General features: G+C 40.1%; 2 protein-coding genes across 4 annotated transcripts in view; one reads left to right on the top strand and one right to left on the bottom strand.

The window, feature by feature from the left end:
- plxnb1a (plexin b1a) overlaps positions 1-14,458 on the bottom strand; it is a 36,568-nt gene extending 22,110 nt beyond the window's left edge. For both annotated transcript variants that reach the window (XM_061272378.1, XM_061272379.1), the window contains exon 1: positions 14,188-14,458. The gene's annotated coding sequence lies outside the window, so the exon portion shown is untranslated. The remainder of the gene's footprint in view (positions 1-14,187) is intronic.
- A 2,386-nt stretch (positions 14,459-16,844) lies between these two features.
- Positions 16,845-23,972, top strand: zgc:171775 (STKc_p38 domain-containing protein). Of its 2 annotated transcripts, none has more exons than XM_061272016.1 (12): positions 16,845-17,074; positions 18,444-18,573; positions 19,465-19,523; positions 19,729-19,840; positions 20,242-20,271; positions 20,652-20,699; positions 20,986-21,100; positions 21,180-21,251; positions 21,986-22,065; positions 22,175-22,253; positions 22,554-22,727; positions 23,736-23,972. In XM_061272016.1, the coding sequence occupies exons 1-12, from the start codon at positions 16,941-16,943 to the stop codon at positions 23,780-23,782; spliced, it is 1,080 nt and encodes a 359-aa protein (XP_061128000.1). In that variant the 5' UTR covers positions 16,845-16,940; the 3' UTR covers positions 23,783-23,972. The 2 variants fall into 2 exon arrangements, with proteins under 2 accessions (XP_061128000.1, XP_061127999.1); XM_061272015.1 differs by having other exon boundaries at positions 16,849-17,074; positions 22,837-23,972.
- Positions 23,973-24,628: the final 656 nt, after the last annotated feature.

The following is a 24,628-nucleotide window of genomic DNA, read 5'->3' as shown; positions in this document are numbered from 1 at the left end:
CCTGTGAAGCTGCCATGTGACGGGGCTGTGATGTGGAACTACACTATTGGGAACATGGAGGGAGGGATATGTGAAAGGATGGAGCAGAAGTTTAGTTTGGGATGTTGCACTGGTGTGTGTGTGCCTTGTAAAGTTTCCCTCCTGTAGGGAAGAAAAAACACGCCGACTCAAGCCAGACTTAAAGAGGGTCGAGCAAAATTTGTGTGTACTACTTCATTAATTGGATGAAGCGAGTCATTGATCTTGGTTCTGAGAAAAACAAATTGTCCTTATATTTGACCTCAAAGTTTAAGTCACAACAACTAATGTATACATAACAACAGGAGGCACATCCTAACAACATTAAAATACTCAATGGTGCTCAGTGATTGTAGATAGATTGATTAATTTAGTGTGGTTCATGTACTACTCTAGCTATATGTTTTCATAGTCCAGCAACTGCTTCTATGGACTTCTATGTGTTCATCTGTAATCTCCACTAACCTATTCTTGTGTCTATTCTATGTGTTCACATTCATAAATCAGTGAGAGACTCCACTGTGCAAGTTCATCACTAAAGCCCTTAATGAGCCATGACAGCTCACTGAATGACTACGAGCTCATAAAATATGCGGGGGTCAGCAGTAGCGGTGCAGCGGGAGACTATGGAGCTTGGCATTGTTTTGTTGGGTTCTGGCGGCTTGGGTTAGGTTTGGGCCCAAGATTCTGCACATTTACAGTAGCATGTGTGTATTCAACCCATAGGGTACATTAAAGTACTAACATCGCTGGTTGACATCAGCAAAAGCAGGCACTTAGTGAGAAGATAAAGAGCAGATACAGTATAAGGCTGTGCAAAACAGCCAGAATTAACTTAAAAGATAAAAGCTGGATGAGGTTTTCTGTGCCTGGCATCTGTTGTACATTTGTCAACACTGGTTACGCCATAGTCTGTCTGTCTGGCATAACATGCTCTAAACAGAACATGAAAATGTAGCTCAGAGCTACAGAAAACTGGGAAGTGAGTAGACATTTTGCAAGGGACTGAGAACATCCAACCCAACGAGTAAAGGTATATGGGCTGGAGAAGTGATGAGCAGAAACTCCAATCCTCAGTGCCCTTTGCTCTTATGCAACTGCACAGTTGAGGTGGTCTGATACAGAAACCCAACAAATATTTGGTGGGAGCAAAAGAAAAATCTAATTTGCTACCTAGATGAGCAATTAATATTTTCTTTGGCAAAACCCAAGATAATTTTAATCAATGCGATTTAAAGTTAAAGAGTCAGGGCTCTTTTAAATGTATAGCTTTAAGAGACACTCTACAAAGTTAATGAAGGAGCAAAAAATAATATTAAATATAAATCAAAAGCATTATGGCTGCACTTCAGTTAGGCGCTACTAAAGTAAATGGAGCAGGACATAAAAACTGCATTCTGCTTATATACACCTTTTCATGGAAACAGATTAGATAATCAATCGCTGGACACTGGCACCCAGTGATATGATCAGAGATACTCTTCTACTACCATTACATCGTTGCAGGAGTTATCTGGCAACTGTCACTTTATTGACAGAGGCTGGACAATGTCACACAACTCTAAGGTGTGTCTGAAACACTGGTTTTACTACTACTACTACAAAAAAAGCAACACGATAAGACTTATTTTCCCAGATAAGCAATGTCTGACCTTCATTCGTTTTATAGCTTTTTTCTATTCTGTTCAATTGGCTACCAATCAATCTTCTGTGTGCATGAAAACTGGTGAGGAAGGCTCGTTTTGTTGTAGGCACAGAGCTGCCTGGTCTGACATCAGTGGCGGAACAACGGGTTTTTGGACAGGTTGCTATTTATCAAGAACAACCCCATCCACCCATTGGCTCGAAGGTGCAATAATTTACCGGTGTATGGACTTTGTGACTTTATTAGGTGGTATGTTTCTGAGATTTTAAAATAAAGGTTGAAAAACATTGGATTAGATGTACAGAAAACTATGCATGCTTTGTCAAACACATGAGTGATGCCAAAGTGTCCTTGAGCAAGATAGGGAGGCCACATTTGCTCCTGGATGTGTCATCAGGATGTGAATGGGAGGACATTGCTAAAGCACTTGGAGTACTTTGAAGGTAAATAACGGGGCCCATTTACCATTATCATTTTGAAAGTGGACATCCATTTGAAAAAGGCCTTAACAACACTTTCAGCAGAAAAGCAGGAAGTCTGACCAGTCAGTGGCTCTCAGTCAGGATTGTCCATTGTGAGCACTTTCTGTCACAGCCGATACTCACAGAATTGGATTTATTCAATAAAAATTACAGCATATGACCTGTTTTCAGTGTCAAGAGAAAGCAACTAACACTGTGCCTGAACAAACTCCAATAAACTAGCAGTTAACCGAAACTTAAAGTGGCAGCTTCATCTCATTCCCACTTCCAGTTTCATATGGTAAGTGCATCTTGACCAAGGGACTTTGCATTTGTGCAGGCAGTTGGATAAGTTAACGCGCTAACATTTTGAAACAAAGATGTAGCCATGCTTGGCCCTTCTCCATTTCCGTCACCATTACTGTCAATGGTCATCTCTCTGTCCTCAGTTCACATGCAGATACAGAAGGGTCTCTCTCTCTGCCCCTCCGGTGCGCTGAAGGGGCTCTCTGTATGCTGCCGCTGGAGGGAATAGTGTCCCTTTCACTGCTCTTTGGCCGAGAGGTCGGCCCGAGCGGACACAGGATAAAAGCCACTTCCCTTGGAAGGCGAGCCGACACACGAAATCACATAAGTGCACCGACACAAACCCACTTTTTCAAGTGCGCACAAACACATATACTCACTGAGGCCAATTTATAGCACGATCCTTTCACTCCAGAGACTCTTCTAGGGAAAAGCAGGTGTTAAGCCAAGCTACTGGGTACCGAATGAAATAAGATCTGCATCTGATCATTTCATTAAATTGGTTTGAAAAAAAATCTGCAAAAATAATATTATAATAATATTTCAGCAAGAATTCAAAAGGATTGTGGTGTGATGACCCTTCAAAAAACATGCTGCAGATGTGCAGATTCAGTAATCAAACCAAGCAGTCTTTTTCTACTGGTTCGAGTGTGTACAGGTATGACTGCATTCCTTTCCCTTGAGAGACATGTACCACTCTACAAAAACGATGATCAGAGGGAAGGCAGAGAGAAACCACTTAACTGAGAAATGATCAAGACCTTTTGAACCCTTATGAGGCAAGGGAATACATAACTACTTGTTGTCATGGAAATACATAACGACTCTGGGTTTCTGCAAGCTGTCAGGTGAAGAAACTCCAACCAGAAAGACAGATGGGATTCATGTAATATCAACAAGGGGCAAGGCGAGCGTGATTAACAACAACAGCTGAGATCCAAGTTAACTTTTTAGAGAACAAGTGGGCAGCTTTGAGATCTAAATGGAACTGGTTTGGAACATGCTTAATGGGTGGTGCGGTTTTGAAGGCTTTGCTTTCAAGCCATGTTGGTGATTATTCTGTTGGGAAACACAAAGGAAACTAAAAAAACCTCTGTAACCAGTCCAAGTTCTCAACACGGTCTGGCCATATGCTCAAATGAAGCATGATGTCATCAGGGTCACGATGGTAGGGTCATTGTGTCGCGGAATGCTAAGGAGGCGTGCTTGCCGACTTCATTTGTTTGCGCATGGTCCGCATACATTACCACCTACTGCTTGTACACCCAACATCACACATGTCACTCTCTCACTCTCTCCCTCACACACACGCGCCCACCTCTTCTTTCAGTGCACTCAATGGTCTGAGGGAGCCCTTTGTTAACCTCCGTTGTCGTGACAACCAGACTGGGTTGAGCGAATGCAGAGTGGACGTTTCGCTCTCTTGGTCTGTGGGTATTTTAATCAGCTTGTCACACTGTCTGCGGTCAACCAACACGTGTCCCCAAAGGCAAGGATGCTACTTAACTTGTTTCTACAACATTATACGGCCAGTTAATTTTATTGGTGGGCTCTGGGAAACATCCAGCCTGGTTTTCCACTGCTTTATTGAATTCCAGACATGACAATGAAAAAAGGTCCCATGACCAGGCACACGGCTAGTGACACAGAACCAGAGCATTATTGGTAATATACCAGGTCTGCTTTCTGGCGAGCCTCAACTCAATTTTATGAAAAGCAGTCCCATACGCTCTTGATAGAGCCCGGCGAATATGTATCAATTCTCACAGGAGCCTAGTTGTGTCAATCTTGAGCCAATGATTTTTGCTTTATTCATGAACAGCTTTTACAGCACAGGAACCCTGGCAAACCTTTAACTTATAACACATGTGGAAGCAGTCCGTCAGCCTCCTCTGTTTCACTCCTCCCGCAGAATCCTTGACCCTTCCACTCTCTGTCCACCATGGCTGCTATCTTAAGCGTCAATGTGGATACCAAGCATTTTCTAAATGTCCCTGCGGTCTCTTGAGATGAACAAAATTTGAATGCACTACCCATCCACAATTCTAGTAGAACTCGGAGGTAGTTTATGAGATGTGTGTGTGTGTGGGATGATTAACAATAACTTCCTTTTACAATACTTAATGCTTAAACCAACAAGCCATGTATGTCTTATTCATTGTTTATTGAGAATGTTTCAATTTTGTTACCTGATTCAATGGGACAAAAATGAATTTGATTTGAGGGCATAGTATTCTAAACCACATACATACAGACAACTCATTAAACTGTTATGTGCTGTCGGAAGCATTTTACTTTACTCTGATTGGCTTTATTTATTTATTATTGAGGAGTGCCAATCTGGGCGTTGGGCTTCTAAGAGCAGTAGTCTGAACTTTTAACCCCACTGGCAGTCTGATGAAAGGACAGTTGTTCTACTACCAGACTGTCTACTCTTTCAGTCTGGGAAGGAATAAAATAATAATGTGGGAATCCTCTGTGTGTCTTTGCAGAACGTTTGTAATAGACCATGCAAGGATGGTCACTGCATTGTAAGCTTAGTTGCTTTTCAGCAAGCTCTTTTACGTTCTGGGAATTGGACTAAGAGAAGAAATCTAATATTTTACATGAGGAATGAACAAGAGAAGAAGACAACCAAGCATTTGATCCTAACAGTTTACTGTCATACACTGTGTTTCATCCCAGACAATGTTTGGTCTGAGGCCAGGTTACCCATGCAGATATAATCCTGCTGAATCCCTCAACAAGCACCAGTGAGCAGCGTTCCTAATTCACCTTTCACTGTTGTTAGCACATTGGAGCCACCAAAGGCTTCTTGGGAAGTTACTGGTTCATACATTCTGGTTGTAGTGTGGTCATCTTTTAAGTGAAGAATGATTGGTGGGTTTGACACCACTGGAATTTAGTACAGAAATTTGATGATGGTCAATGACTCGCATTAGGATTTAAGATAAATGATAAAACTGATGAGTGGGTAAAAATGTTCTGGTTAGACACCATCACAGCACACCGCAAATGATGAGCTGTCGGGGCTAAATGAACAAAGCCACTTTGCATGTTCTATAATGACTTTGACTGAATCCAATTTCCTCGTACTTTTTCTATTAACAAATGAGTGACACTTTGGGCTGGATGCGGGTGGGTGTGATATTCTGGCCTTCTGTCAGCAAGCTGAGTGATAGACAGCTTCATTAGTAAGTTAAAAAAAACACCCCCCAGAGACACGCCTTCAAACCCAGCTTCCACCCTCTTCAGCTTCTTTGGTTATAGAAGAGGGAGGACAATCTAAGCAGGTTGTTTTTAAGTGGGAGGTCTTCAATTGTCAAATGCTTAATAGACTGCTCTCTCTCCATCTTGTTCAATACGTGCACACGCACACGCACGCACAGAGTACTAATACTCACACTCAACATTGCCCTACTATCTGAATCGTTGGCAGAAAATCAAAGATGATTGATGAGAGGAGCTTGGCCGTGTTAAAGCTCAGAGGTGTGTGATTGTGATCTGGAGACAAAGGAGTTATTGCCAAAGGGTTAAGCACCCGATAAAACCTGCAAGAAAGCAGGCAGATGTTTCTCGATGTCATTAATCATAAGGACAACACCCTTTTCATTTACCTGCCATCTCTTTATAAAGAATGGCTCCCGTTGTCACGGTCTTTTGTAGTTGGCCTCTACTGATAGCATTGATAGTAACTACATCCAATTAAGAGAGTTGGTTGTTCAACTCTTAGGCTGTGCTACAGACCACCTATGAAAATGAAAGTATCAAAAACAGCATCAGAAAAGGCCAGAGCGCCAGACTACGTTTCCATCATGCTGTAGCACTACAAATCGGTCAGGCCTGACAAATTCCTACCAAACTGCTCCACGAAGGATCAAAATGTTTTTGTTCGGGAAGGGCATGGGCACGGACCCAACACTAATATGGCTAATGGCTTAGAGAACCCCGTTGCTTTTTTAAATGAGGCCTCCGCTCCTCTCGTCCAGTGGGGGAAGAGCAGGTGAGCAGAGATAAGAAAGAGCCAAGGCGAGAGGGAGATTTGGGAGAGCAATATGGTTTAACTCTGATCTCAAGAAGCAAGGAGGGGCTGGGATGCAGAGTGTGTGCGTGTGTGCGTGTGTGCGTGTGTGCGTGCGTGTGTGTGTGTGCATGTGCGTGTGGATGCATGACACACTTAGTGTGGAGCAGTCCACATAAGGACTGGCGAGCAAATTAGAATGTCCCATGAGGCATTAAGACACCTGGCATCATCAATGATTGATCATTTCTGGGGCATTTAACTAAAACAGTCAAAAAAGAGGAGAAATACATTGAAGGTCTATGAGATGACAGAAATGCAATATTATTATTATCATTATTATCATTATTATTATTATTATTATTATTAATGATAACACCCGCACAAAATTGACTTGTGAATCCGTGACAAACTATGTATACTGTAGCATTCTAAAACGTCTTTTACAAAATAAACATTTCATTGGTACTGCGAGTATTATTGATTTTTATAATAGTCAATGTTGTTCATGTTAAATTGAAATGCCTCTTCAGAAGTTGAATAACCTGCAAATATAATTATGCCAGGAAACTTGAGATAGCAGTAAAATTGGCTCGGACCTCATGGCCTGGCATGAATGGTGAGTATTTGAATAAAGGCTTGGATGCACTCTCACTGTCAGAACTGATGCTCAGAGATGCATTATTAATGAGAAGAGTCTGAGTGATCTTTCGGATTAATTATGTTATCTTTGAAACCAGGCTTCTCCCTTTGTGTTCAATGCTACAAAAACGTCAATATTCTTCTTTTTAACTTCATCTAAGACGTTAACAACATTCATGTCTACTCAGATTTACTCAATATAACTGTGTTTGACACCGTCAAAGTATCTTCACTGGAATCTACAATAAAATTGTCAGTCTGATGAGAACTTAGTATCACAGTACATTGACACTTTTTTTCTGTTCAGGAGAAACATTGTTTTGGAAAAGGCATTTGGTATTATACATCAGAATAAGAGCTATCAGCTTTGAGTCCCTTCCTTTGAGTCTTCACTCGTCTTCAAAACAAATGTGAATGCAAATACTACATACAGTACAAGTTATAAACCTTTTTAGTTGGCTTTTAACCATATACCGATAAGTATCAGCACAAGCTGCCAATCAAAATGTAATACGTCCTTCACACAGTCGTTGGAATTTTGTTTTTGCTGCTTTTCATTTCCAACAAAGGCTCATGACTCGCGATCACCATGTGAATGTGGCAGATTTTCTTTCCTCCTCATTCATCATCAGGACACACACATGCGCCCAAAAATGCTCATTGTCATCTACTGCGGCTTGATGTTGGTTTCAATTAGCAGACTCAACATCTGACACTGGGCCATGGTCGTTTCTATTGATTGGCTGACGCCACACAAATGCAAGTGTCAAGGGCAACTGGGGTCAAACTGTGCACCCAGGAAAAAGAAAAGACGCAACAAATAGCAGCTGGGCGGGACAGAGGGAGGAGACAGAGGCATACAGATATGGCCTGTCAAGGTTTGCCTCAGTAAGATGAGTTGGGGAGGAAATTTCATTCAGCCAGAGAACAAAAACATGATGGATAAGGGGATACATGATCAGTGGTTGTATAATTCTTCTATTAAAAAAACAAGTATACATTACCGCTTATTCACACATATTAACTTATTTTGATGGATTGGTTTAGTGTGCTAAATTACAAAATGTCAATGTGGCCTTTGGGGAAAAAAAAATTGGATATCCTTGAAATCTCACTTGCCACGAATGAAATGATAAAAAAAAAGTTATTTTTGTGTGTCCTATGGGTTCAAATGGATTTGGTGGGATTCAAGCTACACAAGTGCTTCTTCAGACTCCTTAGTGGTCTTCTAGTGGAGCAGTAATTGCATCAAATCTGTTTGTCCAGCTGCTAAATTGCACCCTGCAAAGTGTAAACACACACGCACATATTCATACACACTATAAAAGTAACTATTTTTCAAGCTTCTGTCACCCGCCTTCATGTGAAAACACAATATTAGAATAATAGGCATGGTGTTGATTTGCATGGAAGAGGGAGGACCCCACCTGGAGATAGACACACAGAGAGCCACTACCATCTGTTGAGAACCGAGAACATCATGAAGTCAGTCAACTTGAAGATTTACTGGAGGTCTTTTTGGCAATGAGTGTCGTATTACTTGAAGTTGGAAAATGCATTAAATGGCTTCAAGTTATTTCAGCTGTCAATCAGCGTTTATGACACCTCATATGCTAGTTGCAGTGAATACATATCTTTGAAATAGAGGGAAGAAGAGGTTTGACAAGTTATTAAACAACAATCACATCAGTTGTATGGGGATGGCTGTTCTGCTTGAATGAGTGGGATGTCAGTTTTCATTTAAGGTTCCGCTTTTGAAAATAGCATGAAATATGCTGTGACAGTTTAGATCAGTTTGCCACGGTAGTTTTAGGATTATAAAAATGGATGTGGTTTGAATCGTCATCACAGGCTGTGTGGGTGTGATTGTGAAAGATGTACATCGATAATGTTGTTCCTATTCCATTCTCAATTGTCTCCCAAAACCAGTGTTGCATTGAATGTTTGTTTGAAAACAAACATACAAAAAATGCTTTTTGCAGGAATTTTCAACTAAGGCAGGAAAAACTCTCTGTTGGTTTTATACTGGGTGGCAGCCTCAAGGTTTTACAGTTTAATCGTCAACTTTATTACTCTCCCCACAGCTGTTTTATTAATCAGTGGGAGACTTAGGAGGGTTTTATTCCCCCCAACATCACAGCGTCAAAAAAGTACAACATAAGCTGATTCTCCGATGTAAACAGTACAAGAATCCTCTCAAGAAGGGAAACACGAAGAAATAGTCAACGGCTTTGTCTGATAAACAGCCACTATTAGTAATTATTCACCCCACGGCGCTACGCTGTCTTTTTTGTCAGCATATTTTACAGGAAGTACAAGAACAAGCACTAAATTGTTTTACTAGAACAATGTTTATCACTTTATAAAAACACCCCAAAACCCAATGTGGAGCTCCAGTAATACGAGTGACCAGCTAGAGTTGACGCCAGGAAAATCTTCTACCAAGAATCTAAGACGGCCCTGAGGGGAGAAGATTCCTATTTATTCTTTTCTTCTAAGAAGCCCAAAGAGATCTGACCAAAGTACTATCTTGCCGCATCTAGATTGATGCCCTCAAATCCCCTTTGCGGCTAATAAACACAAGGATCAAATGATGCTCCTCCTAATAGCGAGCACCTGCAGGCCCCAAAGTCGGCTTTGAGTGGAGCAGACTTAGCAATGGCCCGAAGACTTGCTTTGTATGTGTACAAACATGTAATCCTAAATCCATTCGCTGTACTGACAGGAGACGAAAGCAGTTGAGCTGGGTTTGCCTGATCAATTAATTCCCACGATTTTATCTTGACACTTGTGCAAATGACATCGATTACACTGACTACTGGTAATGCTTGGTAGAAAATATCATTCATTTGCATGTATTTGTATTTATGTACTGTAATGAATATGACTGACAGCTGCTGTATCACCAGGTCATAAAAAGGCAGTGAGCGCAATTCTTCATAGAACAGAATTCTCCAGCTGTGAGTTAGATTGCTGGCGTAGTTGGGCAAAAGCAACTGTCCTGGGGTTTGTCAGTTGGTATTAGGGCCAAAGGCTTAGGGGGAACCAGGTTTACATTTCTGGCTTCTAGCAACTAAGCTTGCACAGGGAAATGACTGATTGTACAGACATTGAGCATGCTGAATTGCTAATTACTGTTAAATGCAGCTCTTGATTTCCATCTGACAAAGACATTTATTTTGTTGCAAACAGTTGTCATAGCAAGTCAGTATTATTTGTCATAGCTATGAATCGGAGTACATTCTCTGAAGCGTAGCATGCTGCCTGCTGAGCAGCAGTAACCCTCGCCCGATTTTGATGATGACTTCTTAGAGAATATACTGTGTGTGGTGTACTATATATAGGGGGTTAGAAATTAGGAGGGTTTTTTTCAGGGGTCTAGGTTGTTGGCTGAACTGAGACTGAATCTCTAGGGAGTTGGGTATAGGGTCTAGGGATGGTGGAAATGCAAAAACATGTGTTGGGCCTTGGGGCTGCTTCCTTACAATAGAACCACGCCCTCCTCTTACTCTTTCTTCTGTCCTGCTGTAAACAGATTAATTTTGAGAAGTGGATTACATTGCTACGATTTAATCTTGCCCATCTTGCGTTGGATTCAAATACAAAAGCGCTTTATCCTGCTGATTCAATGAAATCGCAAAGTAATTTAATTGACCAAATATAAAAGTGTTTCTAGTTTGAATTCAAAGGCATGGTGATCAGACCAGCAAAAACACCAAAGATTCTGCATGGACCTAAAAGGACAGATAACATTTCACAGAATTTTATGAACTACAACCCAGCCCCAACACAGTGTCCACTGTCCACTTCAGATCATTGAAACTATATGGGGGCATTATATAGTTATGCATAGTGTGCTCAATTGCTCTTCTTTCGATTGAGTAATTGCACTCCATATTTACAAATAAAATCCACACAAAATTAACGATCAATTTATGGATTCATTATAATGGTCGTCCCTATGAAAACAATACAGCAAGACGTTTCGACTAAAACGAGGTCACAACACATTGCACGGATAATCAAATGATTTTGAATCTTAAAATAGAGAAGACCATTTATGACAATCCCAAAACGTTGAAGAAATGCGGACAAACTTCGAACAATGACTGTCTGCAAGCAAGCACATTACATCTGTGAGTGATTTTCGCGGTGCTCCTTTGTGTACAGTCAGCATGAGGGGTTATTGGGGATTTGCATCTAAGTACAGTGGATGGAAGCTTGCTGCTCGTGAAAAGAGGCATTCATTAGGCTGCCAAAGAGAGTCAGCCAAACACCCTCACAGGCTTAATTAAAGCCCCATATCCAATCAAGGGAGCAGCTAGAGTAGAGTGTGTATATCTGAATCAACTATTTCAGCTGCATTCTGCCAACATGGTACGGACAGGGGAAAAAAATACGGTTTCCTTATCTGACCAGCGATGCCGGTGGCCACGCTAGTGCTCCAGCAAAAGCAAATTCTTCACTCCCACACCCTTCTGTAGCACAAACACCCATAAGAGAAGAATGCACCATGCAAGACCACCAGCTGCTACAAGGGCTGGTGGGTTAACACCCCAAATACTTTTAATATCCAAATTGAGCATGCACATCGTCACAGTGGATATTTGAAAACTTCAAGAAATTGTGACGCCAACTCGACCTATTTGACTATTAGTGTTGAGTGAATTATGTATTGAATTGTGGGTATGAAATCGAGCTATAAATCACAATTACTTTGTTTAAATAAACAAGGTGCTGATATCCATGTGTACATTATTGCAGATAAAAGCATATTTCCGCTGTCCTTCATGATAAATTCCTACTTCAGTCAACTTAACAGCTAAATGGAGCGACGCTACCAAGGCTGTGTGGATGCAAATGTTTCACTTGCTTCCTGTGGTCACTTGTTTACAGCAGCCTGTTCTGTTTTTCAAATGAAATTACCCTTTTAAAATGGTGACGCATATTATTTCTACGTGGACTCAAAACAATGTCTACAAGTCGGATTAATCAAATTCGACACGATCACCACAATTCCTATAGAAATATTGCACGTCATGCCAAAACATATTTGCTGACAAAATGAACCACAAAAACATTTTGCATGCCCCTCAGTGACACCTGAGATTGAACAGATGCAAGGGAGGGTTTACATGGCATCTCTTTTCAAAAGTGTTTGGATTCCTCATTATCCATTGTCCTGGTGCTGCTCAAAGGCTGCCAGTCTGATTTGGTAACTGTAAATTATTAGAGCCAGTTGACAGCTGTGTTCATACTTCCAGTCTTACTTTTATGATTCATAAAAAGGCCTAGAAGATGGTCGTTTCAGCTGCGGAGCATCACTTTTCAGTGACCAGCTGCCAGTCTAAGTGCCTTTCAACCTACTGCTGCATGTGTGTAAGGGGTTAGAGGTCCAGATGGTAACCAAAGCACTTCCTGCATGCCACCTATTGACAACTGCACAGTGGAATAATGTGAAAAGCTCTTTAGAGAAGGAGGAGGAGCCAATTGTCATATTCTGGTGAAAATGTCATTGCCGTTAAAGCAGCTGAAATGGCAAATGTGACAGACGTGGACTGAATCCAATTCACACAAAAGTCACACAAACATCCACACTTGCATTCATATCCTTTAAATAAGTCAAGAGTGGGTAATGTGATATAGCACTTTGGGAAGCGACCCTCGGTTAGCAGATGGCCAGCTATCCAAGAATGTCTGGAAGCTGGAAACACCCTGGGCACGAGGGAGCAGAGCAAAGGGCAGACTGAGGAGACGCCGGGGTTGGCATATGTCAGAATGAGAGTATTTTCAAAGGCTGTAAAGGGAATTTTTGGGCCTCCTCAAATAACTTGGATTACTGTTCTTGACTGCATGTGAGGCAACAACTTATTAGGGTGGTGCCTTCTGCCGAATCGTGGTCAGCTACTGTACGCTCTGAGGTGGCTACAGCAGCACAGTAGAATAGCCCAGGGCCCCCCTGAACGAAAATTCAATACTGCTTCTGAAATACCAAAATTCTCCCAAAATACATTGAAGCACTTTAGTCCTCAACTCCTCTGAAGTTGGCAGTCGATTCAAAATGTTAGCCTAAAGTACACGAGATGCACGTGCATTGTCACAATCAGCCGTTTCTTTCTGAAAATACATGTTGATACTTATATTTCTAACAATTGGCTGCCCTGCAGTCATTTCATTTTGTTATTTTAGTTTTACACTAAGTATCAAGAAGGGGGCCATCATAATTAGTGATAGTTTGGATAAATAAATTGTGCTAACAACCTTTGATAAAGAAGAAAATAATTTGGGATGACAATTTCAATTATTTTGTTAAAGGTACCGACAGGTGCTGCCTCACAGCCAAGAGGTTACAGGTCTTTGTGGAGTTTGTATGTACTCGCTGTGCTTCTAATAGTTTTCTCCAACTTCCTCCCACATTCCAATAGCATGCATTTTCGATTAACTGAAAAATTGTAAACAAACACAGAGCTGCTCAACTTCTTCTTGATTGATCTCATGTTTGATTTTATTTATTTATTTTAACTAACATGATACTAATGCATTTCCCAGCAGTATTTAAGCAGCCTTTTCCAGGACGCATGATTAGTCCAAGAGGCACTCTCCAGATTACCAAGGTGCTGACTGTACTGTATTAATCAGCACGTCAACAAGTGTAAACTATGATTTCTGGGTGTGCAACTGAGGCGTCAACGGAGCAGTTGTGCACATGTGCAAATGCAGCAGACGGCGTTAGCAGGTGAACAAGGCATAAGGCATTCGGCATTTGGTGCACGCGCCTGGCGCATTCCTTTGTCAGCTGACAAAGGAGGGACTCCTTCCAGGGATGTGGAGCTGCGTGTGAGTGCACAAGATGAAGTAACAGTGACGTGTTTTGAGGGATCTGTCTGCAAAACGCAAACTTTCCCAAAAATCAAAATAAACCTGACTAAAAGTGTCAAACAAGTATGGCAAAGCGGGGCTAGAAAACCACACGTACACACACAAAAAAGTATTGATACAAGAGTTGGAAAAATGATAAATACTGATGCTAAAAGTTACTGTTTTCCTCATAAATTAAATTCATTGATTCAAACGAAAGTACCCGGTGAACTTACTTGAATGTGGCTGTCCAGAATGATGCGATGAGCGGCTCACTTCTCTCATAAGCAGCGAAGTAGATCCACCGCAACAAGCTTTGCAGCTCTTTCTTGGTTCTATATGCCTCGATCGTACGCACAGTTTTTATTACTATTTAAGTCTAATTGCTTGCAAAATTAGGTAACAAAAAATCCAGTGTCCGAATAAAGTGTTGCGCGTGTATACTCATCAACCACAGCAAAGCGTTTTCCTCCTGCAGGTTGCTGGTAGCGCGACTGTCCTCTCCAGCCTGATAGGGCGGGACAAGAAACTACACAAAGTCCTCCCAAAATAAGACGACAGACCATGTAAATGGGACAATAATTAATTTAGTTTGGTGTGTTTAATCTTGAATCACCGCAAAAAACAACTTCATATTGATTAAAATCATTCTATATTATAGATCTTCTACATACTGTACACCCATTTGTTCTCGTATTACATTTTCCCCCAATTTGCTTGTACGTATAATATATACATTCATATAACCCCCTATTACCATTATATATAAATAAACTATTACCCCTATATATGGATTATATATATATATATATATATATATACATCTAGAATTTTATTCCATAGTTACTATTATTATGAAAAAAAATATATATATATTATATGTATTATATATATATATATAATTATATATATAATTATATATATTATATATATATATATATATATTATACGTACAAGCAAATTATATATATATATATATATATATATATATATATATATATATATATATATATATATATATATATATATACATTTAGAATTTTATTCCATAGTTACTATTATTATAAAAATGATGTTGCATTGTTTCGTTATAGATTTTAACTAGTCAGCATGCAGTGGCCCCACAAAATTCATTTATTTTGAAAGGGTCTCCTGGATCTGTTTCTGTTGAGGATTTGCCAGACCCAAGTATTTGGGTTTGTGTCTTACAGTTAGTTGGTTTATTCCATCATAGGCTTCTAGGGTCATATAGAAACCTTAAAAGAACAAATGGGGGGGGGTTTGAAAAGACTGAAAGAAAAAGCTGACAATTGACCTTGAACATAATAATGGTAAACATGTGTACATGTAGAGTAGATTTTGTTAGCTTTGTATTATATCGTTAAAGTAAAAAGGTTTAAAGGTTTTTCTTATTTGGGGTAATTACTATTTAGAAGGACAATAAACCCCTCTCAGCCAATATATTCCCAATTACCATAGAAGCCCAGAGCCTCTCGTATGCTATTTTTAAGATTGCTTGAGGTCACCCTCTGCTGGCCAGACATTTTATCATTCGTTTGGTGAAAATGCTCATTTATTTTTTTATTACGCCTAAAATTCAACAGTTGTCAGTTATTGTCACCATGTCAGGTTTCTCCCAAGTTGATTTGATATCAGGTAGAAAGTTTGACAATGAGGGCACCTTCCCGCAGCTCTTCACTTTGAATATGGACATCTACGTTTTCTTTGGATTTTTTAATATTGTGTGTTCAATGTTGCCCTTTTTGCATCCATTGCAGCCTGGTCATCTTGGATAACCCTAACCCCCTGTGGTATCTTCTCAAGGTGTCTCACTTTTCCCCAGTTGGGGTTTTGAGTTTTCCCCTTGCCCTCATGGAAATAAAATCAGGGGATGTTGAGAGGTTTTTTTTTTCAATTTTGCCCATGTGAAGCCCTTTAAGACTTGTCTGTGATTAAGGGCTGTATAAATAAACTTGACTTTATTTCCATACAAAACTTACTTCATGCTGTTTTTGTTTGCTTGCATGTACATCACATTGGGTTTGTCCTTTTGATTAAAAGTCATTATTTTCAGCAATTTGCTTGAGGTATTACAAAGCTACCACACAGCAGGATGTGAAGCTTTTTTTTCAAGTGTCTCATTGAGGTAAGGCCTGCTCAAAGTTTCACATATAAATGGACGGACGGATGGCGGAGGGACGGGTGAATGGATGGACGGATGATTGGATAGACGGGCGGGCAGATGGATTTGAGTTAAAGATTCACCTATAAGTGAAATACGGTTATTTCCGGTAGTGGTGGGAGATTACTGACGTAAGGTTAATCTATTAACAGATGTCGTTAGCCCAGAACTTCATCGCTCACACAAAAACAACTGTACCTTTTTTATTCACTGGCCTTTGTGTCCACCAAATGTCCCAACTTGTCCCCGGTGGTTTTATTATGTGTTGGTTGTCATGGGGTGGCTCGGTGGCGCGCTGGGTAGCACGCCCACCTCACAGTTAGGAGGGTGCGGGTTCGATTCCACCCTGTGTGGAATTTGCATGTTCTCCCTGGGCCCGTGTGGGTTTTCTCCGCGCACTACGGTTTCCTCCCACATCCCAAAAACATGCGGTTCAAAAAATGGATGGTTGTCATGGTTTCTGTCTGTGTCAGTGTACTCACCTTGCTCCATTCCGATCCGTGACCGCAAAGGGTCCATAAATTCAGGTAAACTCACATTTACAATGGACATTTCCTCTTTAAGCAAAGAGGTTGTAGTGAGTGCAAGCAATAAAAATTCATCATTAACTTGCACAGGTGCACAGGTGAAATTGTGCAGAATCGCAACATAAAAGGTCCGGAGATATAGGGAGAAGTTTATGTGTCACTAGGGCGTATGGTTAGGATGAGCAGAGAGGCGCGGCTTCTTCCCTCCAACCTTTGCGACGCTCTCACCTGGCTGCTTCCAGTCAGACACTGTGTACTACCCGGAATGGACATTTGAGTCATGGACTCTCCACCGAGAAACTCTCCGGTAAGGCCGGGCTTCCAGAGTGTGGAGATCCAGAAGACAACATGGGAAGTCCCGGAAAGATACACGGCGCTGCGGGCAGTTGGCTCTGGTGCCTATGGCACAGTTTGGTGAGTTGAACCCAGGATGTGTGACAGCCCATCATCCATATCACAGTAGTTTCTACATTTTTATTATGCATATGAGGCTGATTACTGTTATTTAACACTTGACAAGGTCTGCCATGTTGCTGACTTAATGTAGGTAGAGCTTGAAGGACACGTATGGTGCATAACACAGGTATGTACTTTATGACATTCAAGTAGTTTCAGTATGATCTCATGCCCATAAAACAGATGTCATCCCTGTTGATAAATGGCCAAAGCCTCTTCAACCCAGAGTATGGTCAAGGCACAATCTGCATATGCTTTTAGCATGCATTCCACTCATCCGCCTTTTGCACCCGCAGCTATCTGTCTTCTGCAAACAGGAGCACTATTGTGTGCCTCAGGCAAGTCAGCAAGTCAGTGCAGGTCCACTGATATGCAAGAATCTCTTCCACCGGCACGCTAAGCCCATAGGGATGCCATATAGCTAATGATAAACGACTGACCGACCCTGAACTCAACAACTACTACACTAGCCACACCTGCACAAAATACTATAACTCAGGATGTTTTTTATGTGCTTGTAGTTTGCAGCCGTGTGCAACTGCACTGCTTCATACTAATATTTTGCCCATGTCATGCAAATAAAGTACCCACAATGCATATGTACCATATAAAGATTTGCACATTAGTAGAGGTTACTTCTGCGTGTTATTTCCGACCTTAAGAAACTCATGTTTCTTTTTTTCTCAATTTGTAGCAACGTTTGTGAACTATTCATGTATGCTCTTGTTGTGGCTGTTTAAATGAAGCCTAAAACGACATTTTATGAAATAACCAGATTCTTTTTTATTTTTCTACTTCGAAATAGTGGATATGTTGTTATATAACGCTTTTGTCCGTAAAAGTGTATTTTTATGCATCTGGGGTGACTGTGGTTAGCATGAGAGCCTCACAATTGTGAATGTTGCTCTTAAATGAAGATAGAAATTGTCCATAATTGTGGATGTGAGTAAGTGTGCTTGTATGGCACTTAGAGCCTTGTGATTGTCTAGTCCAGAATGCACTCAGTCTGGCACCCAAAGTCATCTGTGGCTTCATCTCACCTGCAACCCTCATGAGCATAATAAGCATTTTAGGAAATTAATGGATGTGATGTCTGAATAATGCACCGGAGTATAAGTCGCACCAGCCATAAAATGCCCCAAAAAGTGAAAAAAACAAACATATATATGTATATAAATCGCTCCTGAGTATAAGTCGCCCCCCCCACCCAAACTATGAAAAAACCCGCGACTTATAGTCCGAAAATTACGGTATCTTGCCAATGGCAACTTTCATAAGATAAAGTTTAGTGGTTTTGAGAGTCCTCTCTGTAATGTGTTTGTGGTAGCTCTGCCATAGACCAGAGGACCAAGGAGAAGGTGGCCATTAAGAAGCTGTATCGGCCTTTCCAGTCCCTCATCCACACCAAACGAGCTTACCGGGAACTCAGGCTGCTTCGCCACATTGAGCATGAAAATGTACGTTCTTTTTCTTTTTATAATTCACTCATTTGTTCTCAAGGCTGGTTGATGAGCTTTAGGTTCCAGCACATCCGTACCAATTGCAATTGTTCTCATCTGTTTCATTCAGGCATAGTTGATTTTGAGGACACGCTAACTTTGTTGAACATTCAACAAAAGCCTATAATCTCATCCAAGATCTAGGGCAAGCTGGGAGTGCTGTTTGTTGTTAGAACCCGCATGTTCCGTGCGGTATTTCTGCTTGTGACTGCAGGCTTTCATCATGTATACAGTTTTGCTGCTAATCCAGGAAGGAGGCTAAAAACGAGAAGAGATTGGTTCATATTTGTCCTTGGGTGTTGTTGTTTTCAAACAAAAGCAAAACTTTCTTTGAGCATGACCTCAATCCTCATTGTAAGAAAACCCAAAGAAATCCACTCAATGTACTCACTGAGTACCATGAAAAACAGACTGGAACTGATACCAACTCAGTGTGAAAGCAGTACAATAAGGATTTTGTGTGTAAATGTCTTCCTTGGAACACAGATCAAGGAAAATAGCAACGCAGCAATTCATCTAAAATGTTATTTCACTTAGATTATTTGTTGTTTTGCATACTACATTAATTGAATTTGCATAAGTCCCTAATGTTATAGTGGTAGTCTCACAAACGTACGGTGTAGGTTCAGTTTCCATTCCAGGACAGAGCCAATGTGGCTGTGAACATTTGTCTACCTGTCCGACATCAGTTCCCCACGACCTTGAGATGTTGTAGATATGAGAATGGATGGATAGATAAATCTGAGTAAGAACTGAAAGGTGAAAAGAACATTGAGTTTTTTGCAGTAATAGATGTGTATGAAAATGTACTGCGCATCTAAGCAGAATATCCCTTTTTCCCCGCTAAAGGTTATATGTCTCCTCGACGTCTTCACACCTGATTCTTCCATGGAGAAATTCCAAACCTTGTGAGTGAGCGAGCAACCAACCTCAACATTCTTCTGTTAGTTGTTGCAGCTTGCCGAGACCCTTTGAGAGTGTGTGTAGCTGTCTTTCAAGCATGATTTTTTGGAGCAAGTGTTGACATGTTTGTATGGCTGTCTAATGTTTGTCTTGATTATGAAGTATAGTTTTCTCATCACAGCTCTTTGTCTTCCTTTTACAAACTTGTAGTTACATGGTGATGCCCTTTGTAGCGCAAGATCTGAGCCACATCATGAAGAAGCGGAGATTGACTGATCGCATTATCACATACCTGTTCTACCAGCTTCTAAGAGGACTTAAAGTAAGTGCATGATTCGGTGTTGATGCACAGACATCTTAGGGTTTTTCTTATTTTCTTATTTTTTATTCATTTGTGTATCAACTTCAAATTATTATTTTTGTTCGCCCGGGTATGCAAAACTGTGCTAAGTTTGTTATGTTGTCATTCAACACAGCTGAAAAATCTTTTTTTTATTGGTAGTAGTTCTTTTGTATTACATATACATTCTGAACTTAACTTAATAATTATAGCAAAGGCTTCATGTTTTTCAAGCAAACATCAATGATTTACAGTTACGACTGAAATAAATATGCATTTCAAAGTTACATTTGACACAGCTCATCTTTGGGTTGAAACGAATGTAAAAAACAAAAATGGTTTTAATACAATTTTTTTTATTATTTGTGTTTCCCTCTTTCCAGTACATTCATTCTGCTGGCATCATCCACCGGGTTAGTATGGACAAAAATGATCATACACTGTGTGGAATATTGTTTGATGGCAAACAAAAATCTGAACGCTCATCAGCGTTGCTTATGTAACAACACTTTTGGCCTACTGCTCAAATCTAGAACTGCCATCAGTGGCTTCCCTACACCAAAGCTCAAAATAGTAACATATAAATTTCTTGGGGATAATAAAACTTGACGTTTTTTTATAACCTGGTAGGTGTATTTACTCAGGGATGAGGCTATTAGTTTGAACTTTATGGACCAGAGAGTGGGTTTTCAGCAATTCTTTTTTTTTTTTTTCACTTATGTAAATTCACCAACATTGTGTGCTTTGCTGTTCTTTTTTTTTTATTTTTTATTAAAAGCGATTCTGTTTTTAGGACCTAAAACCTGGCAACTTGGCAGTGAACGAGAACTGTGAACTAAAGGTACACTTGAGTATAATGATTGATTAATGATTGATATTAATAATAGCCAACAACATGACTCTATTTTGGTAGACTGGTGCCGGTGCGAATGTAAACGTTCCTTTTTGTCTAGTTTACAGTGTTTGGGATTTTGACTGAAAATTAGGCGAAATGGTAGACTTTTCAACAGGGGGTCCATTTTTTTGCGCAGATTGTGTATTTAATCGAGGCGCTACGGACAGACAGACTTGCGTTCAGAACAAAAAGCGTGCCATCAATGCACAAATTATTTGTTTGACCTCATCAGATATTGGACTTTGGCCTAGCGAGGCACACAGAGACTGAGATGACTGGTTATGTGGTGACCCGCTGGTACCGAGCTCCAGAGGTCATATTCAACTGGATGCACTACAGTCAGACAGGTAGGCTTCGGAAGCTTTTTTTCCACTTTGGTCACTGTCAATTTCATCACAGCAATATATTTCTTGCTACATGTGACAGTGGATGTCTGGTCAGCTGCCTGCATCCTGGCTGAGATGATCACCGGCCAGATTCTTTTTCCTGGAGACGACAGTATCCTCAAAATGGATGACGCATTACAAGAGACATAATAAACCCAAAGCTAACTGTACAATGTTCGAAGAAAATACTACTAAAACTCTTAGGTCTCATAGTGGATGTTTAAATTCAGTGATTGTCTTGTTTGGATGCATGACAGGAGAATATCTATTGCAAAACAAAGATTAACGTTTGGGATTTTACCCCAGACAACCAGCGTCTTTTGTGATATTAAAGAAAAGAATCAATGGTTTTGATAACAGTAAATATAAAAAGTAGATTTGTTTGATACCACTTAGTTTTTCAAATTGATTCCAGTACTTAAATCCTAAGTACTCGCCCATACTGATACATGTACCTGATATCACTTGCACTGTACTAGTATGAGTATTATTTGCTACATAAAATTAGAGAAAAAATATATAATTGTAAAGGAAGACTGTTCATTTCTGACAAAAGGCAAAAGAGCTATTTTGCAATACAGAATGTCAGCTCGAAATAAAACAAACAACTCACTCTGATTTAGAACTCATTAGTAGTTAATTAACAAAAGTGCAAAATAAAAGTGACAACGCCCTGAGTTTTTGTTCAAAATGATACTATTATAAACAGTTGTCATAAATTTAAAATCCCAAACTCTTGCAATTAATACAATGCATCAAAACATTTCAACTGAATCCTGCTGGTATGCATCTGGATGTTATTTGTTCCCACAGCTAGATGAGATTTTTTTTAACCATCTTGCTCAGGTCTTGATCAACTGAAAAAGATCCTCCGCTTGACTGGAACACCTGACTCAACTTTGGTGCAGAAGATGCAGAGTAAAGATGTGAGTTTTATATCTGCCGTGCATGCCAGAGTCCACATCTGGCACACATTCCAAGACATTTTATATGCCAACAACTTGAGAAATTGAAATGGGAGCGCATATTTTCCAGGCACAGTCGTATGTTCAAGGTCTCCCTGCGCAAAAGAAGAAAAACTTCAAAGAGGTCTTTCCGTCCATGGACGAAAAAGGTGGATTGAGATCTTTTGACTCAAAACTACAGATACTAAATATGGTTATTAATAAGCTATTTGATGTAATTTTCTTTTTTGGCCACATGCAAACAGTTTCAGGTCAATAGAACGCTTTGTTGAGGTGACTTTATTCTCAACAATGTGTGTGGAAAGGGAAAGCTCAATTTTTGTCTCCCCCTGTGAGACAAATGTAATTTGTATTTGTTTATTCCAAGATGATACCTTGGGTTAATCTAACATTAGGGCTCTGAGTTAACCGTCATGAATAGATTACTAATGTTGAAATTTTAAATACAGCTGTCTCGCTTCTGGAGGGTATGTTGCTGCTGGATCCAGACACAAGATTGACAGCCACACAGGGACTCTCGCACCCCTTCTTGGAGGAATACCATGACCTGGAGAGCGAGCCTGACTCTCAGCCGTATGATGATTCCTTTGAGAGCCTGGAGCTCACCGTTGCAGAGTGGAAGAGTAAGTCTGGCTGTTGAAAAAGTCTTTTAACAGAGTATGGGATGACTTGGTGTTTTCCCAAGTAATACTCTGAATACGAATTATGCTATTTTCCCCTTCATCCTCTCAGGTCTCATCCACATGGAGATTATGACTTTTGACCCAGATGATCCCAGTCAGACAGCCATATAGGGAGATGCACCGGCGCTAACCTTATATTTAATTTTTAATGCTCCCTTAAGCCTTTTTGCCATCAGATAATAGCTAAATGTAAGTGATTATGAACTAAATATACCCATGTGATGTGCTAACCAGTCAATAATGAATAATTCATTTCGTCAGCCCTCTAATTATCGGTGAAGCCCCCTTTAGCCCCGGGAGATAAAACAAATCCTGCTGTTGCTATTGTGTATTTAGTCATTGATATATTTATTGTATTTTCTACTAGTATTATTATGTATTTACCTATTTATCTTTTAAGTGCTGTATATATGAGTCTAACGCTTTGATTAGTCCTGCAGTACAAATATTGTGATTCTCAGGCCACAGCATTAATACTAGTATTTGCAGTGCAAAACAAATTGGGCAAAGGGAGAAGTGGTAGTAGTCATATTACTTTTGACCACTAGAAAGCAGCATTAGATCAATTCAAACAAGCCTTAAGCGTGAAAACGATGTAAACCGGTGTTGTCATGTATTATGTTTTTGACAAATGGAGATAGTATAGTATCTTGTGCCAAATCAAATTGGTTAATTTATAAAATTCTGAGTCAATCTCAGACCTAATATTCCGAACTTTGCTTGAATGGGAACAGACAAAATACAAAATATTGGAAATGACTTCTCAGTATGATACACGATTATAGCAACCACTATAATAATACATACCCCCACCCCACCCTACTCCGTTCCTCATGGAGTGATTAAGTCCTGAACTTTAATAACATAACTGGGCGTGAAATAGTTTTCTTTGCCTCAGGCTTGGTTTGTGTTAGTGAAATTTTGCATGTTTGCAATTGTACTGTTTAGGTTTCTGTCAGGTGATGCCAGATACAGCACGATCTGAAAAGATTTGACTACAGCAGGGGGCACCAATGTGGTGCCCGTGGGAACCAGGCAGGCAGGTAGCCAGCAAGGACCATATGAGTACCAGGGTACGTGGGGTAAAAAATCCTCACCAGTGATAGGATTTTCTTGGAGTGTTGTACAATTGATTTAAAAAATGTATGCACTGTGAGATATCTGATTAAAAAGTGTTGCATATAATCATCTGTTTGTTATGGAGACATCATTAACGTGATCAGTGTATGAAAAAAAAAAACATCTTAAAATGACTTGAAGTGACGTGTGACAAAGACTAATTTGCACTTCAAAGAGGATGGAGTCAAAGTCAAAGTCAAAGTCAGTCAAAGTCAAAGTCAGCTTTATTGTCAATTCCTTCACATGTCAAGACACACAAAGAAACCGAAATTAAGTTTTCTCTATCCCATGGTGACGAGACATATTGCACGATAGACATACAAGTAAACGACACAATATAAAATCAAGAAGGCACAGACACTAAATAAATAAATAAATAAATAAATAAATAAATAAATAAATAAATAAATAAATAAATAAATAAATAAATAAATAAATAAATAAATAAATAAATAAAATGAGTGATGAACAAATAAACAAATAACCCAATAAATAAGAGGAGCAAAACTGAGCCAGTGTGCGTACAGCAGACAGTAAGCATAGCGCAAAGTACAGGACGCTACGCAGAAAGGGGAAGCGAGTTCAGGATCCTAACAGCCTGGAGTACGAAGCTGTTGTTGAGTCTGGTGGTGCGGGAGCGCAGGCTCCTATACCTCTTCCCAGAGGGCAGAAGCTCAAACAAAGAGTGAGCGGGGTGACTCACATCACTCACAATCGTGGTC

The sequence above is a fragment of the Syngnathus typhle genome, linkage group LG2 (assembly GCF_033458585.1).
Source record: "Syngnathus typhle isolate RoL2023-S1 ecotype Sweden linkage group LG2, RoL_Styp_1.0, whole genome shotgun sequence".
Taxonomy (NCBI): Eukaryota; Metazoa; Chordata; class Actinopteri; order Syngnathiformes; family Syngnathidae; genus Syngnathus; species Syngnathus typhle.
Note: the sequence above shows the minus strand (reverse complement) of the source record. Positions and strands in the feature narration are given on the sequence as shown.

Bases quoted from the DNA above. Each gene is read 5' to 3' on its own strand.
- zgc:171775 (XM_061272015.1), top strand. From the start codon at position 16,941: ATGGACTCTCCACCGAGAAACTCTCCGGTAAGGCCGGGCTTCCAGAGT. The intron at 20,700-20,985 runs GTACACTTGAGT...TGACCTCATCAG, and splicing joins ACGAGAACTGTGAACTAAAG to ATATTGGACTTTGGCCTAGC. The intron at 21,252-21,985 runs GTATCCTCAAAA...CATCTTGCTCAG, and splicing joins TCTTTTTCCTGGAGACGACA to GTCTTGATCAACTGAAAAAG.